At 35.5% G+C, this 13,149-nt stretch overlaps 1 protein-coding gene across 1 annotated transcript in view; it reads left to right on the forward strand.

Moving 5' to 3' along the window:
* Positions 1-4,438: 4,438 nt before the first annotated feature.
* LOC107494556 (transportin MOS14) overlaps positions 4,439-13,149 on the forward strand; it is a gene marked incomplete in the record, with an annotated part of 16,740 nt that continues 8,029 nt past the window's right edge. Inside the window, 11 exon segments of the mRNA XM_052263090.1 lie at positions 4,439-5,007; positions 5,785-5,883; positions 6,028-6,252; positions 6,358-6,477; positions 6,685-6,768; positions 6,854-6,913; positions 8,055-8,183; positions 8,454-8,515; positions 8,861-8,917; positions 9,476-9,632; positions 10,880-11,047. Coding sequence (XP_052119050.1) covers positions 4,789-5,007; positions 5,785-5,883; positions 6,028-6,252; positions 6,358-6,477; positions 6,685-6,768; positions 6,854-6,913; positions 8,055-8,183; positions 8,454-8,515; positions 8,861-8,917; positions 9,476-9,632; positions 10,880-11,047 — 1,380 coding nt within the window.

The following is a 13,149-nucleotide window of genomic DNA, read 5'->3' on the forward strand; positions in this document are numbered from 1 at the left end:
AGGTCAGTCGCTTTGCCTGTAGAACATCCCGGGTTGGACAGCTCGACCCAGGGTATGAACAGGGAGGGAGCTCGGATATGCAGCAGGAGTTGGAAGGGTCGGAGGGGTCTCTTTGGCAGTAGAAGTCGGAGCTTCTGAAGAACTCTGCAGGTATCCCTCCTTTTGCTCCTCACGAGGAGGAGACTCAATAAGCCTTTGCCCGCGAGTCTTCAGCTCGGAACCCATCTCGGGACGAGGAGGGGAGACAATAGCTCCATCAATAATGATCTTGTCAGGATGGAAGGGAGAAAGGTCCAAGTTAGGAGCAATAACTCCGACCTGATCCTTAAATATCCTACAAGTCCTAATAGGCCTCCCGGTTCAACTCCAGCTGCTTCTGAAGGTCAATATTCTCAGCGAAGAGCCTTACATAATTCTGCTCCATCTTCTCCTTCAGGCCCTCCGCCATAGCACACTGACCCAAAAGCTTCTTCTCCCTCTCCTGAAGCCGGGTCAGCTCCTCCTTCATCCAAGTAACCTCCCCTTCCTCCCCTGAAGTTTCTCTAAAGTTTTTTGGGAAGAACCCAAAGAACTCAAAGGAGTTTTGTCCAGGATATCAAGAAGAGCAGTACAGACTCCAGCAGTCCAAACGCCCCCCCCCCGAACCATAATTTGAAGATGATTTCGAAGGGAAGCATCATCCATAGCAATCTGGCTATGAGGGAAAATGTGCTTCCGATGTCGTCATAGGAATGGAACCAGAGTACAATGGGAGTACGCTAGAGAAGAAGAAGATGAAAAAACTGCTATATTAAGGCATAATTGATGTCACGCTCAAAAGGGAGGGGTAACACCTCTTTCTATTTTTTCTAATTTCAATGCTTGAAAGAGTAACATTTTCTTTTTTAATAAACTAAATAAATACAATTTTAACAACAAAAAAAAATTAATCCACGTAAGGCATTCTTTTGTCAGTTGCAATAGATGTGGACACATTGTATAATTTAACAATATTTTATTAATATTTGGTCACATTTGACAAACGGAGCAAATCAATTGTGGGTATATGAGAAGTTTTGATCTTCCATGGTTACTTTTGTCAGCAAATCAATCTTTCATGGTTACTTTTGGTAGTTGAGTCTAAAAAGATATCAAGATTTCTAACAATAAAGAATTTGTTAATTTTAATTAGTTCTTAATGAATAAATCAACAGTTTAACACATTATGTAAGTTTATTCTGTTAATATAGAAAAAATATTAATAAAAAAGTTAATCAATTTGATAAAAATAAGGTTTAATTACTCTGTTGGTCCTTATAGTTTCGTGAAATTTTCAATTAGGTCCCTATACTTTTTTTCCTTTCAATTGGGTCCCTATACGTTAATTTTTTTTCAATTTAGTCCTTATTAACGTTAAACATAAAAAAAATGTTAGTGAATTGTGAAATTACTTGTATACCCTTAGGGACCCAATTGAAAAGAAAAAAAGTATAGGGACCTAATTGAAAATTTCGCTACAACTATAAATATTCAATGAAAGATATTCCTATCATCCCTATTCAATGATTCTACAACAAAAAAGATATTCCTATAATCCTTTTTATTTTGTCACTATCATTTTTTTGCTTATTTATATATAAATTATACCAAAAATATTTTCTCTTTTTTTTTTTAACTTTCAAAATATCTTATCTTAAGAACATACTAAAAAAAGGATTGGATAAAATGAAACAGAAATAATAGTAATAAATATATATAAAATGAATTGTCAAAATTATCCCCAAAAATATAACAAATCAAATTTTATACAATACAACAAGATAAAGAATTTATTAACGTAACTTTTTTTAAAGAAAGAATTATATCTCAGACAGAAGAGTATGTTCTCATTGTTTTGGACTCCACATGTTACTAATGCTTTAGCTCTCACTTTCTTCAAGTACTAGATACCTGCTCCAATTTCAAATACCCCAGCAATCGAAATGTTAGTTATTGTTCCTACAGACACAACACATTACCCTCATTTTTAACTTGAAAAAGTTTGCTATGAACAATAATCAATACACCACTTCAATTGGCAGTAACAACCTGCAATTACATGTGCCCTCGTATTGTGCTGTGCAACATTATAATCTGTAAAATAACATACACTTTTTAAGAAAATCAAGATTTTTTTGTTTGAGAAATAATATCAAATCTTGGTTTGAATCTTTATATGTATTTTCACAAAGATAATCTGACTTGTTTTCTTTGAAAAATAAAAAAGAGAAAACTGTATGCACTTAAAATGAGTAGCCATCCAATAAGCACGGCCATGATCTAACAAGTGAATTCACATTGGATTCAAAGAAATAAAGAAAATGTAAGTATAGTGTAACTATTGGAAGCATACACACAAAGTATCAAAGGAAGAATTAAAAATACTCACACTAAGAAGCAAGCTAGATATGAAGAGTCAAAACATAGTTGAGCTATCCTCAACATCTTTAGAAGCCATCCTTATATAAGAGTTTCTAACACGTAATTTAAATTTTTCATTGCTTCCCCCTTCAATCCCATCAACTAAGTATCTAGGAACTTCAGGATCAAAGACAATATTTCAATCAACAAAATAGCAAAAGCCACTACAATCCTCTTGACTCCTGGAAGATCTCTCAAAATGCCTTCCACAGTCGCACATGTCATACCTCCAATTATGAATAATAATTATACACACTAACTACATTGAAATTAGAATTAGATAATGTTTTCAAGACCGAAAAAGATGAAGCTGAAGAACATATCAAAGTATTATATGTTGCAGGTTTAAATGGATTATAATTAGTACAAATGATTGCAAATTATCAGCACCCAAAGCAATAATAATTTTAAATACAGACCTTAATTAACTACCGTGACCCAACACAGTAATAAATCCGAGAAAGAACAAGAGGGATCAAATGACCAACCAAATTAGTTACTTGTAAGCAATCGATCAAACTTAAAAAATAAATAAGATGTTGTATCAAGATCCATGGACACTGACACTAGTTAAGATTTCTAAAATGAAAATGTGTAAACCCAAGAACTCCAATTTTCTTGGCTCAAATACTTTGAAAGATACGAGTGCAATACAATACATCCTTAATTTTGAAGAATCCATGGATCATAGCCATCAACAAAATTTAGAATATAATTTGAGAAACAAAACAGAAGTTGCAAACAATTAAGTAAAAATGAAACTAAACTACAAATTCACACAACTTAAGAATTCACAGCTTGAGAGACATAAACTGAAAACAACTAAAAAAATTGAAAAATAAAAACAACACAATATAAATAGAACACCCCTAAAATATTTAGCTTCTCCTTATTCCCAATCTCAGTCAATCAATTCTTCCTAAAAAACCAAGAGATTAAAATGGGACACCAAGATGAAGAAGAAAGGTTGGAATATCATCATATCTAAAATATCATTAACTATGTTGATGAATTAACTGGCTACACAGAAAATAAGAAAATATAACAAACACCACAAGTAAAGAGCTATCACAGCTAATTCTTAAATACTTGATATTAGTCCTTTGAAGATCTCACCTATTCTCTGACCCATCAGCCAAATAAGCTCCATAGCTCTCCACTGAACCTGAGATTAGAATAGGGCGTTTCTTGAAGATTCTACCATCAGCATCGACACCCGAAGAGCAGAGCAGCAAGGTGAGGTGCGGTCAGGCGAGGCGTAGTGTGGCGATGCGATGCGCGGCACGGCGATCCACGGCGAGGGAACGCAACGGAAGCGACACACCACCAACGCGAAGCAGAGCAGAGTAGACGCTACGGTTCTCCATTTTTAGTACAAAATGCTAAGGGTTAGTTTTGGTATTTAAAAAAGATGGGGTTGAATTTAATTAGTAATTCTAATCTAATTAGGAGAATATTCTATTTTTGAACAGAATATTCTGTTATCTCAAACGATTTTGTCATGGCAAGGACTAAATTGAAAAAAAATAATGTATAGGGACCCAATTGAAAGGAAAAAAAGTATAGGAACCTAATTGAAAATTTCGCGAAACTATATGGACCAACAGAATAATTAAACCTAAAAATAAAAATCAAGAGTAAAAAAAATATTCTTTTATTAAAAAGTTTATTGTCATTTAAAATAAGATAAGTTCTATGTTGCCTTTGTTATAGTGTTTAAATTGTCTAACTTTCCTTTTAAAGTAAAAAATAAAATGTTTAAAATAAAAAATAAATCATGTAAAATTTATTAAATATTATTTATTTACCCTTTTTAGTAAATTAGGTAAAAAGTGATAGACACTGTACCATTCACCTTAAAATAATTGTCAAGAGCGTTTAATTTGTTTTCTAATTTTTTATTACTGGGTCCAAAATCGAGAGGAGCAGCGGGTCCTCACCCCTCGTAGGGCAGGTAGATTGGAGAAGGTCGGACCAATGGCAGTTCTAGAAACAATAAAAAACGCCCTTGAAAGAAGTTAAGAATAAGAGAGAGAATACAGCAATTGGCGTGTGGCGTATGTTGGGTCGCAGAGGAGCACAGCCAAACCCTCACACACACACACACTGCTTCATTCAATTGTAATTTGTAGCCCACAACACCAACCATAGCCGTCCGATGAACCCGTAAAACAACGGTTAACACTTCTCCATCAGATTCCTCTTTCAATTTCCAGGCGTCGCTCCCTCCCTTCATCATCGCCATCATCCTGCCTTTCTCTTTTTTTACTAATTTCTAAAATTATTAAAAATTCCTTTTATTTTTTTAAAAAAGAAAAAAAAAGAAAAGAAAAAAGAGGGGGCGAACGAATGGAACTTGCAGTGAAGGTGGCTGAAGCTGTTCATGTGCTGAACCACGATACCCAATCGTGCAACCGCGTCGCAGCGAATCAGTGGCTCGTTCAGTTCCAGCAAACACACGCCGCCTGGGACGTTGCCACCGCCATCCTCACCGCCGATCGCCGCCACAACCCTCTCCCCTCCAATTTCGAGGTGGAGTTCTTCGCTGCCCAGATTCTCAAACGCAAGGTCTCTCTCTCTAGAATCCCTCTTTCTCTCTCGTAATTCACTTAGGTGGAGATGGAGACTTGATTTGATTGCATTCGGTTTATGATCCTTATAATTCAAGTTTCTACTTTTATGCTTATTCTGATTATGATGATTATGCTGTGCACTTAGGGTTTGTGTGGACTGTGGACTCTCGAGTGAAAAGTGTGATGATTTTGGTTGTTGTCGTTGCTTGTGCGTATCAAGCACGCACATGGCATTCATTTGTGAAGTGCCCCTTGCGCTTCTTGTTTATAAGGGCGTTGGGATAACGGGAACTGTTGCTTCTCAATTTGAAAAATGTCGTATGCAATTATGTTTACTGTGTAACAATACTACTTGAGCTGTTGGGGAGACACATTCATTTATGTTGTGTGTGTGTTGGTTTAATGAGAAAAAAAAGGGGTTTTGGGCTTTATGGATCTTGTCAGCTACTGTAACTTGGTCAAAGTCATGTGATAGAAGCTTCTATGATTTTAGGTGTCAAACTTGTAGAAGGATTAAGGTTCCAAACTCTTATTTTCTATAAATATTTTTTTCAAGACTTAACAATAACAAGGGCTATGGTTGGACTGTTTAAAAAGACACTGATGGGTTTAGTGGTGCCTAGCTACCAAAACCAAATTCTCCAGTTTGTAATTTTATATTTTTTGATTTTTCTATTTTTATGCTGTTTGTTGATTAAAAAAATCCACAAAAATAAAACAGTTGATGCTTCAACTTAAACTAATTATTGTTGTTATATGTTTCATATTACAGATACAAAATGAAGGCTATCTACTGCAATTAGAAGCTAAGGATGCTTTGCTAAATGCCCTTCTTGTTGCAGTCAGGAGATTCAGTACTGGGCCTCCCCAGGTTTTTTATTTTATTTTGTTTTTTTTTTAAGACACAAGACTGCTGATGGAGAGTTGTTATGATTGAAAACAATCAGTTGTCTTGTAGATTGATTCATCCTAAAGGCATTTAGTTTTGATTGGCTCTTTGTTTTTGCCATGACAGCTTTTAACACAGATTTGTCTTGCACTCTCTGCCCTTGTTCTTCAAGTTGTTGCACATGGAAACCCAATTCAGCAGCTTTTTTACAGTCTGCAGAATTTGCAGAGCCAGGATAATGGTAATATTGCCGTCCTGGAGATGCTCACTGTCCTGCCAGAGGAAGTTGTTGATAATGAACGACCTGATTCTAAAATTAGCTCATTACAAAAAAGCCATTATACACAAGAGGTTTGGGACTTCTGCTTTAATACGTTTGCATGTCCTTGTGGTCTCTGACCTTTCTCTCTCACTATACCTTCTAGTTCCACACACTCTACTATGGTTGTCTTGCAGCTTCTATCGCATACGCCTATGGTTCTTGATTTCTTGCTGCAACAATCTGAACTAAGTTTTGATGGTTCTGTGCAACAGCATGAAAGGAATCGGAAAATTTTGCGTTGCTTATTGAGCTGGGTATGTACTTTCACAGTTACACAGTCATATTAACCGATTTGAGTTTTGCAATGGTGCATACTGCTAAGGTGGTTCACTTTGCAAGCATGGTTCTCCTTGGTTTTGTTTGCTGGACAAGACATTTTCTGCTTTAGATATTCATCTATTGGAGCTCTATCAGATGTTCTGTTTTCATTTTACTTTATTCTAGTATGTCCTTGTATTCAGGTTAGAGCAGGATGCTTCTCGGAGATTTCCCAGGGAACATTGCCAGCTCACCCACTTCTGAATTTTGTGTTCAACTCATTGCAGGTAATCCAGTTCTTGTGCAGTTGTTTCTTGAGATGGAGTATTCTTTAGTACTCGAGATTGATTAATTTCCACATTCTCTGTGTAGGTACCTTCCTCATTTGATTTGGCTGTTGAAGTACTCATTGAACTTGTGAGTAGACATGAGGTATGGTTGCCCACTTTGATGGAGTTTATTCTTGAGTCTCGATCTGTTCAACTTAATTGCATGCTTTTTATGGGGGAAAAAACCTTAATTGCATTTTATCGTATTCTAAGTGATTGATGTAATGTCTCATTTCACTTGTAATCTGTTTACCTACTAAATTTTAGATTTGATTAGCCCCAATAACTGTCATGCAGTTATATTGGCTGGCGATATTCAAATTGAACAGTCAAGGAACTGAGTTCAAGTCTGCGGGGCCTTTAGGATAGTTTAGGTCGAAGATACTTGTTGTATTGATGGTTCATTAGAGCTTAGAGGCATGTCATGGTAAGGGTTGTTTATCATGGATTCATGGGCCAATTTAAGGATATTTGGGTGCTATCAATTATATTTATAAAAGTTGATTTGTGGTCTGTGAAGTCTTCCATATCAAATTCTTCAAAACTCAGAAATGAAATAATAAGTGAATCAGAGTCAAGGAAACAGGTCTAGGGTAGACTTCAGATTGAGGAATTCATATATGAACTTGGTGAAAAACAAAAGAACCCTTTGTAATATTAATTGGTAGCTTGCCTATCCCACTTAGAGATTAGTTGCATTACTTTAGTGTGACCCAAAAGCCTTGAGCTATGTAATTTGGTTTTAAACCTTTTCACTTTGAGCACTTGAATGTATATGCATATTTGGTCTATGTTCACTTATCTTTAGGCTACCAGTTAGTTTTACAAACCTAACAGCTCTAGGATAGTTGAATACTTGATTTGAGTCAACCGAAATATTTTTAGTCTATTCTTTTTTCCCCTTTGGCATGTTTAACTCTTTCTACTGGCTTACCTTTCATTTTGTTTTTTTCGTTGTATATTTCAAAATTTGGTTGCCACTGTTCAATTTTTGCCATATTTGAAAAATGGCCGAGAGAAGCAGTGGATTGTTACTATTATAATTGCAAGGTTGGTTCCACTGCACATGTAACTAAAATTTCTCTGAATTTTATGCCTGGTATTTCCAGGAACATTTAGGGTGGACATTGGTAGTTTTCTAAGTGAAACTTATCTGTATATTTCATTGAGTTTTAATCTTTATGTATGGTGTCTCTAAGGACGTGTGATATATTGACTGATAATTTGACATGGCCTTTCTTTAGGGAGTGCCTCAAGGTCTGTTATGCAGAGTACATTATCTAAAGGAAGTACTTCTCCTTCCAGCTCTTACTAGAGGAGACATGAAAATAATTGGGGGCCTTGCATGCTTGTTGTCAGAAATTGGGCAGGCTGTAAGTAATGGAACAGTAATTTCATTAATTTGTGTTTCCTTGGATTTCTGAATACTTGTTACGTATACCTTCTTTTTGTTTTCTGTTGGAATTACACTGATAAAGCAACTACACACTAACCGTGACACTTTATTTAACTTTCTGTTTACTGTTATGAGAGCAGCTGAGTTTCTTGTGGTTGCTCATGTTGACATGTTTATTGATTTTTTTTAGCACTTTATACTCATGCATGTCTCATTTAACTTCTCATACTTGTTGAATGTATGCTAGGCTCCGTCCCTTATAGTAGAAGCAAGTCCAGAAGCCCTTGCATTGGCAGATGCACTCCTGAGGTGAATTGCAACAATTTATTTAGAATCCTTTATTGCTATAGTCCTATCCAATCATTTGGTTGCCAAAGAATCAAGGAGTTTTATTTGTTTTTTTAATGAGCTTCCAGTCAATGAAATTATTAAATGTGACCTTTATGCTGTATTGCACATAAGATGCTTTTCCATTAAAATCTAGCCATATATAAAGGTCATAAATATTTGGTAACAGTTGTATTTGGGAACTTTCATAGGTACTTTCTCATGTTTTTAGAGTTTTGCATATTTCTAATAAGCTTACTTGCATAAAGCACCTTATTTTAGATATTTGGTTTTGGATTGTGACTAAGCTACTGAATATGCGAGCAGCTGCGTGGCATTTCCATGTGAAGATTGGGAGATTGCAGACTCTACACTGCAGTTTTGGTAATGCCATTTTCAGCAGGCTTCCAATTTGTTTATGTAGTACCTGCCTCTACTTGTCAATTGTTGTACATGTGAATGTGTGATATATGTTGATTGTCTCTCTGTTCTCTCTTCTTTTTCTATGTCTTGTTGACTGTGATAGAGTTGCTTGCCTATGTTTATTCACTAAAGTATTTGGAGCATTTTCCAATTGAGATTAATTGGTTATGCATAGTTTCTTCATTTTCTCTATACTCGCATACTAAATCATGCTGCTGTTTCAACCTAGTTGATGTGTCGTAACTCATAAGCCGAGTTTATCAGCGATTGTTATTTTGATTGCTATGCACCTGTGTATGAGAATGATTACAGGATTTTAGTCTTGTTGTCTTGTATATGAATCCTTAAATCCTGAAATGCCGATAGATTTGAAATTCTTGCTGTACACTTGAGCTTCTTTAGTTTCTTTAAGATTTTTTCCCCCGTTATTTTTTTCTTTTATCCTTTCATTCTATCTTCCGTGCCTTTAAAGACAATGTCTTAGTACAGTCAGCATGAACGTGATATATCTTGTTTCAGGTCCTCTCTTGCAAGCTATATCCTTTGCCTTGATGAGGATGGTGCAAAACATAGGAAACATGTGGAGGAAACTTTTTCACCTGTCTTCTCAGCATTACTTGATTCATTGTTGTTGCGATCTCAGGTTTATTTTCAGTCTGTTTGTATTATCCATTACGTGCCTTGATTAATGTATTGTTTCTTGTCTGACCCCTTTTCTAGCCCAGGAAGGATAGGGGTTTGATGTTGGCTTTATTATTTTTGGTTTATTTTGATGGGATTGACATCGTAAATTAAGAGAGTTCTCTACTTCTAACTTCTCAGTGCTTGGAGCCACATTGGATGTAACACTTTAAGCTGAATTTAAATATATCATAGCGCAAGCAAGACATCAATATTGTTATTTATTATCTGAACCATATTTTGCGTAAGTTGTTTTTAACCCAAAAAAGGAAGTTGGGTTCAGTTGATCCTACATAGCGCGAACATATAGCCACTGCTTTACTGAAGATTCGGTCTCAGAAACACTTAGAGGCTGTTGAAGAATTATGAATTCAGGATTAAGGAAAATAAAAGATCGAATGCAAGTACAGGCTAAGTCCATCAATAAGAAGACTAATAACGATAAGCACATTAGGAATATGACAGAAATCAGAAATAGTAGGAATCGCTTCCTCAACATGACAAATTGGGGCCATAATATTATAATTAAATTAAGGATATTCTCAATACTCTGTAGTATTTGACGTTAATAGAAAACATTCCTAATATTTGCTACCAGTGTAAATCCATTTGCAGGAAGCAGTTAGAACAGGAGTGGAACTTTTTCTCTAGGTGGTAAAAAGGCCTTAGGAAATAACCCTTGAAGAGGTACTTTGTAGTTTCAATCCCTTGTGGTGAGAGGTGCTAAATAGGTCACACCTAATTGAAGAAATGGATTAACAGATGATAGCAGTAAAATATTTGACCTTCCATGCACCCTTAAGAGAATGCCATGTGTTTCTATTAAGGGATATTCCCATTGTAGACAAACTTGTGTTGATGGTAGAAAATACTTTCAAAAGAAGCTTGAAAGTCTTTTATTTGTTAAATAGCGTGAAGGAAGTTTGCAAACTACTAATGATTTTCTTTTACTGTTCTAGTTGATATTTCAGGTTTAAAGACTATTGGATATAGCATTTTACTATACTTTTTACCTCTTGAGACTTGACAATAGATTTATGCTAATAATAGTTGACCTTTTTTTTTGTGTCTGTAGTTGACATTATTTGCTGGCTAGATTATAATAGGCACAATTTAATAGAAGTAAACTAAATTAATAATCGGGATATGTCCCATTTAAGTTTTTATTTAATATACTACATAAGTACATATATGAAACAAATGTTTACTTGCGTATTGTTTTTGTGTGCATAAATAAAACAGCTGTTGCTCAAGAAGTCAGCTTCATTGTTTGTTTGTTTTGTTTTTGTTTGTTGTTGGCATAGAAGAGTGATTGAGTTGCCTGATGGTCTTGTCCATTTCAGGATGAATCTAGTAGAACTTTTTGTGGATATATGTCACCTTTTAGGATCTTCCATATTTATACAAAAGGTATTTTGGATAGTTCCATTGATTTTAATTCGTTTTTGAGTTAATTTCCGCATCTCCTGGGCTATGTTGTGTGTTTTATACCTTGATCATGGTGTGATTATACACTGGTATTAGTTATTTATTATATAATAACTGCAATACTCACTACTTGTGAATCTATTTGATCATTTTAGGTTATTGTAAACAGATAGTGAGGATAATAGCTAGATTAATAGAGATATCATATCATCTTTTAACATACCTATTGATATATTTACCCACCAATTAAAGAAATAAAATATTGTTTCCCTGTGTTTGATGAAGAACCTTAGTAGAAGGAAAGAAAAGATAGGCAGAAGAAGGTATGCTCTGCTAGAGCAAAAATGTAAAAGCAAAGCTAGGCTGATGATGCTTTAATAGAATCAAGCTGAAGGAGAAGAAATTCCACCTCAGATATCTGAATGATATTTTTAGCTAGTCTTATTAAAAACAAGTAAGCATTTATATTTGTATAATTTGTTGCAAAGAGCCAATGATCACAGAGATTAATTCTTATGAGGAGCATTAATTCATATTTATGATGGATTCAACATGAACTTACAGAGAGAACTGTTGTTAATCCAAATAATCTTTATCATCTATAGTAATAGTATTGAGTAATAATAATTTACTTCTTGATTAGTCTTTTGAGCTTGGAATTCTTGATATGTTGAAACAAGAAGGAGCTCAGACCAGTGGAAAAAAGGGACTGAACGGGCTACTTTGCTGAATGATTTTGAATAGATCTTGTTATGATATAAAGAAAGCTGGGCTGCTGGAGACAGAATCATAAGTTTGCCTTGGCTAAGGACTATGATCCAAATTGGAAGCCTTTCCAATAATGTGGGTATAAGTAGGATTAAAAGAGCTTGATTAAGAGCCATTTTGGTGTTTGTTGAAAAATAAGGTTACAGGACTTAATCGTTACATCTGGTTTTTATCAAGGCTGCTGAGACAGCACTGGGGACAACCTGTGAAGGTGTTTGCCAAGTTTCAGTGTGGAGGAAAAATTGGTGCTAGTACTTGCTTCACTTTTATCTTTGGTTCCTAAGAAATGGTGCATGGTAAACCCATTAGTGTGGTCATTTTTCTTTTTGTCTGGATAGAGTGTTGAGCCTTGAGAGATACTATTTCAGAAACTAAGTGCATTTACTTCAGGTAACAATACTTGGGATGTTGTTTTTTTGCCAGGAGTGGTAGATAATGCAACACTTAACAAAAAACAGTTTGTTTCTTAAACTTGATTTTGAGAAAGCTTTGATTAGTCCACTTTTTTTATTTTAATTATTTGGAAATGGATTTGGAGGATTGGTGCTTTGGTTCCGTGTGGGAAACAGAGGTACCTTCCCTGTGATGATAAATGGTGAGCCCAAAACATGGTTTTGCAATCAAAAGGGTGTTGGATAGGGAGGTCTTTGATCTTATTTTACTTATTACTAACCATATATCTAGAGAATTTCCCAATGACCTTATTTAAAGTGGGTTTGAGGGCATTGTTGTTTCTTATTTGCTAGTTGCTGATTAGATGGGACATAGAAAAGATTTTCCTTCGCTGTTCTCTCTCTTTGAGTGGTGATACCTGGCATTGGAGTGTTTGCTGGGACTAGTCAAAGGGCTAGTGCACCAGCTAACGTGGTCTCTAAGACTGCTAATTGTGGTGGGATGTTAGGTCAGCTGCAAGTTATTAGCTTTAGGTTCCAACATTGGAAGTATGGGATTCTGGTGCTTGGGCTGTTCAATTTCAGCGTGTAGNATTTTGCTTATTACTAACCTTATATCTAGAGAATTTCCCAATGACCTTATTTAAAGTGGGTTTGAGGGCATTGTTGTTTCTTATTTGCTAGTTGCTGATTAGATGGGACATAGAAAAGATTTTCCTTCGCCGTTCTCTCTCTTTGAGTGGTGATACCTGGCATTGGAGTGTTTGCTGGGACTAGTCAAAGGGCTAGTGCACCAGCTAACGTGGTCTCTAAGACTGCTAATTGTGGTGGGATGTTAGGATCCAGCTGCAAGTTATTAGCTTTAGGTTCCAACATTGGAAGTATGGGATTCTGGTGCTTGGGCTGTTCAATTTCAGCGTGTAG

Source organism: Arachis duranensis, chromosome 6, assembly GCF_000817695.3.
Source record: "Arachis duranensis cultivar V14167 chromosome 6, aradu.V14167.gnm2.J7QH, whole genome shotgun sequence".
Lineage (NCBI taxonomy): Eukaryota > Viridiplantae > Streptophyta > Magnoliopsida > Fabales > Fabaceae > Arachis > Arachis duranensis.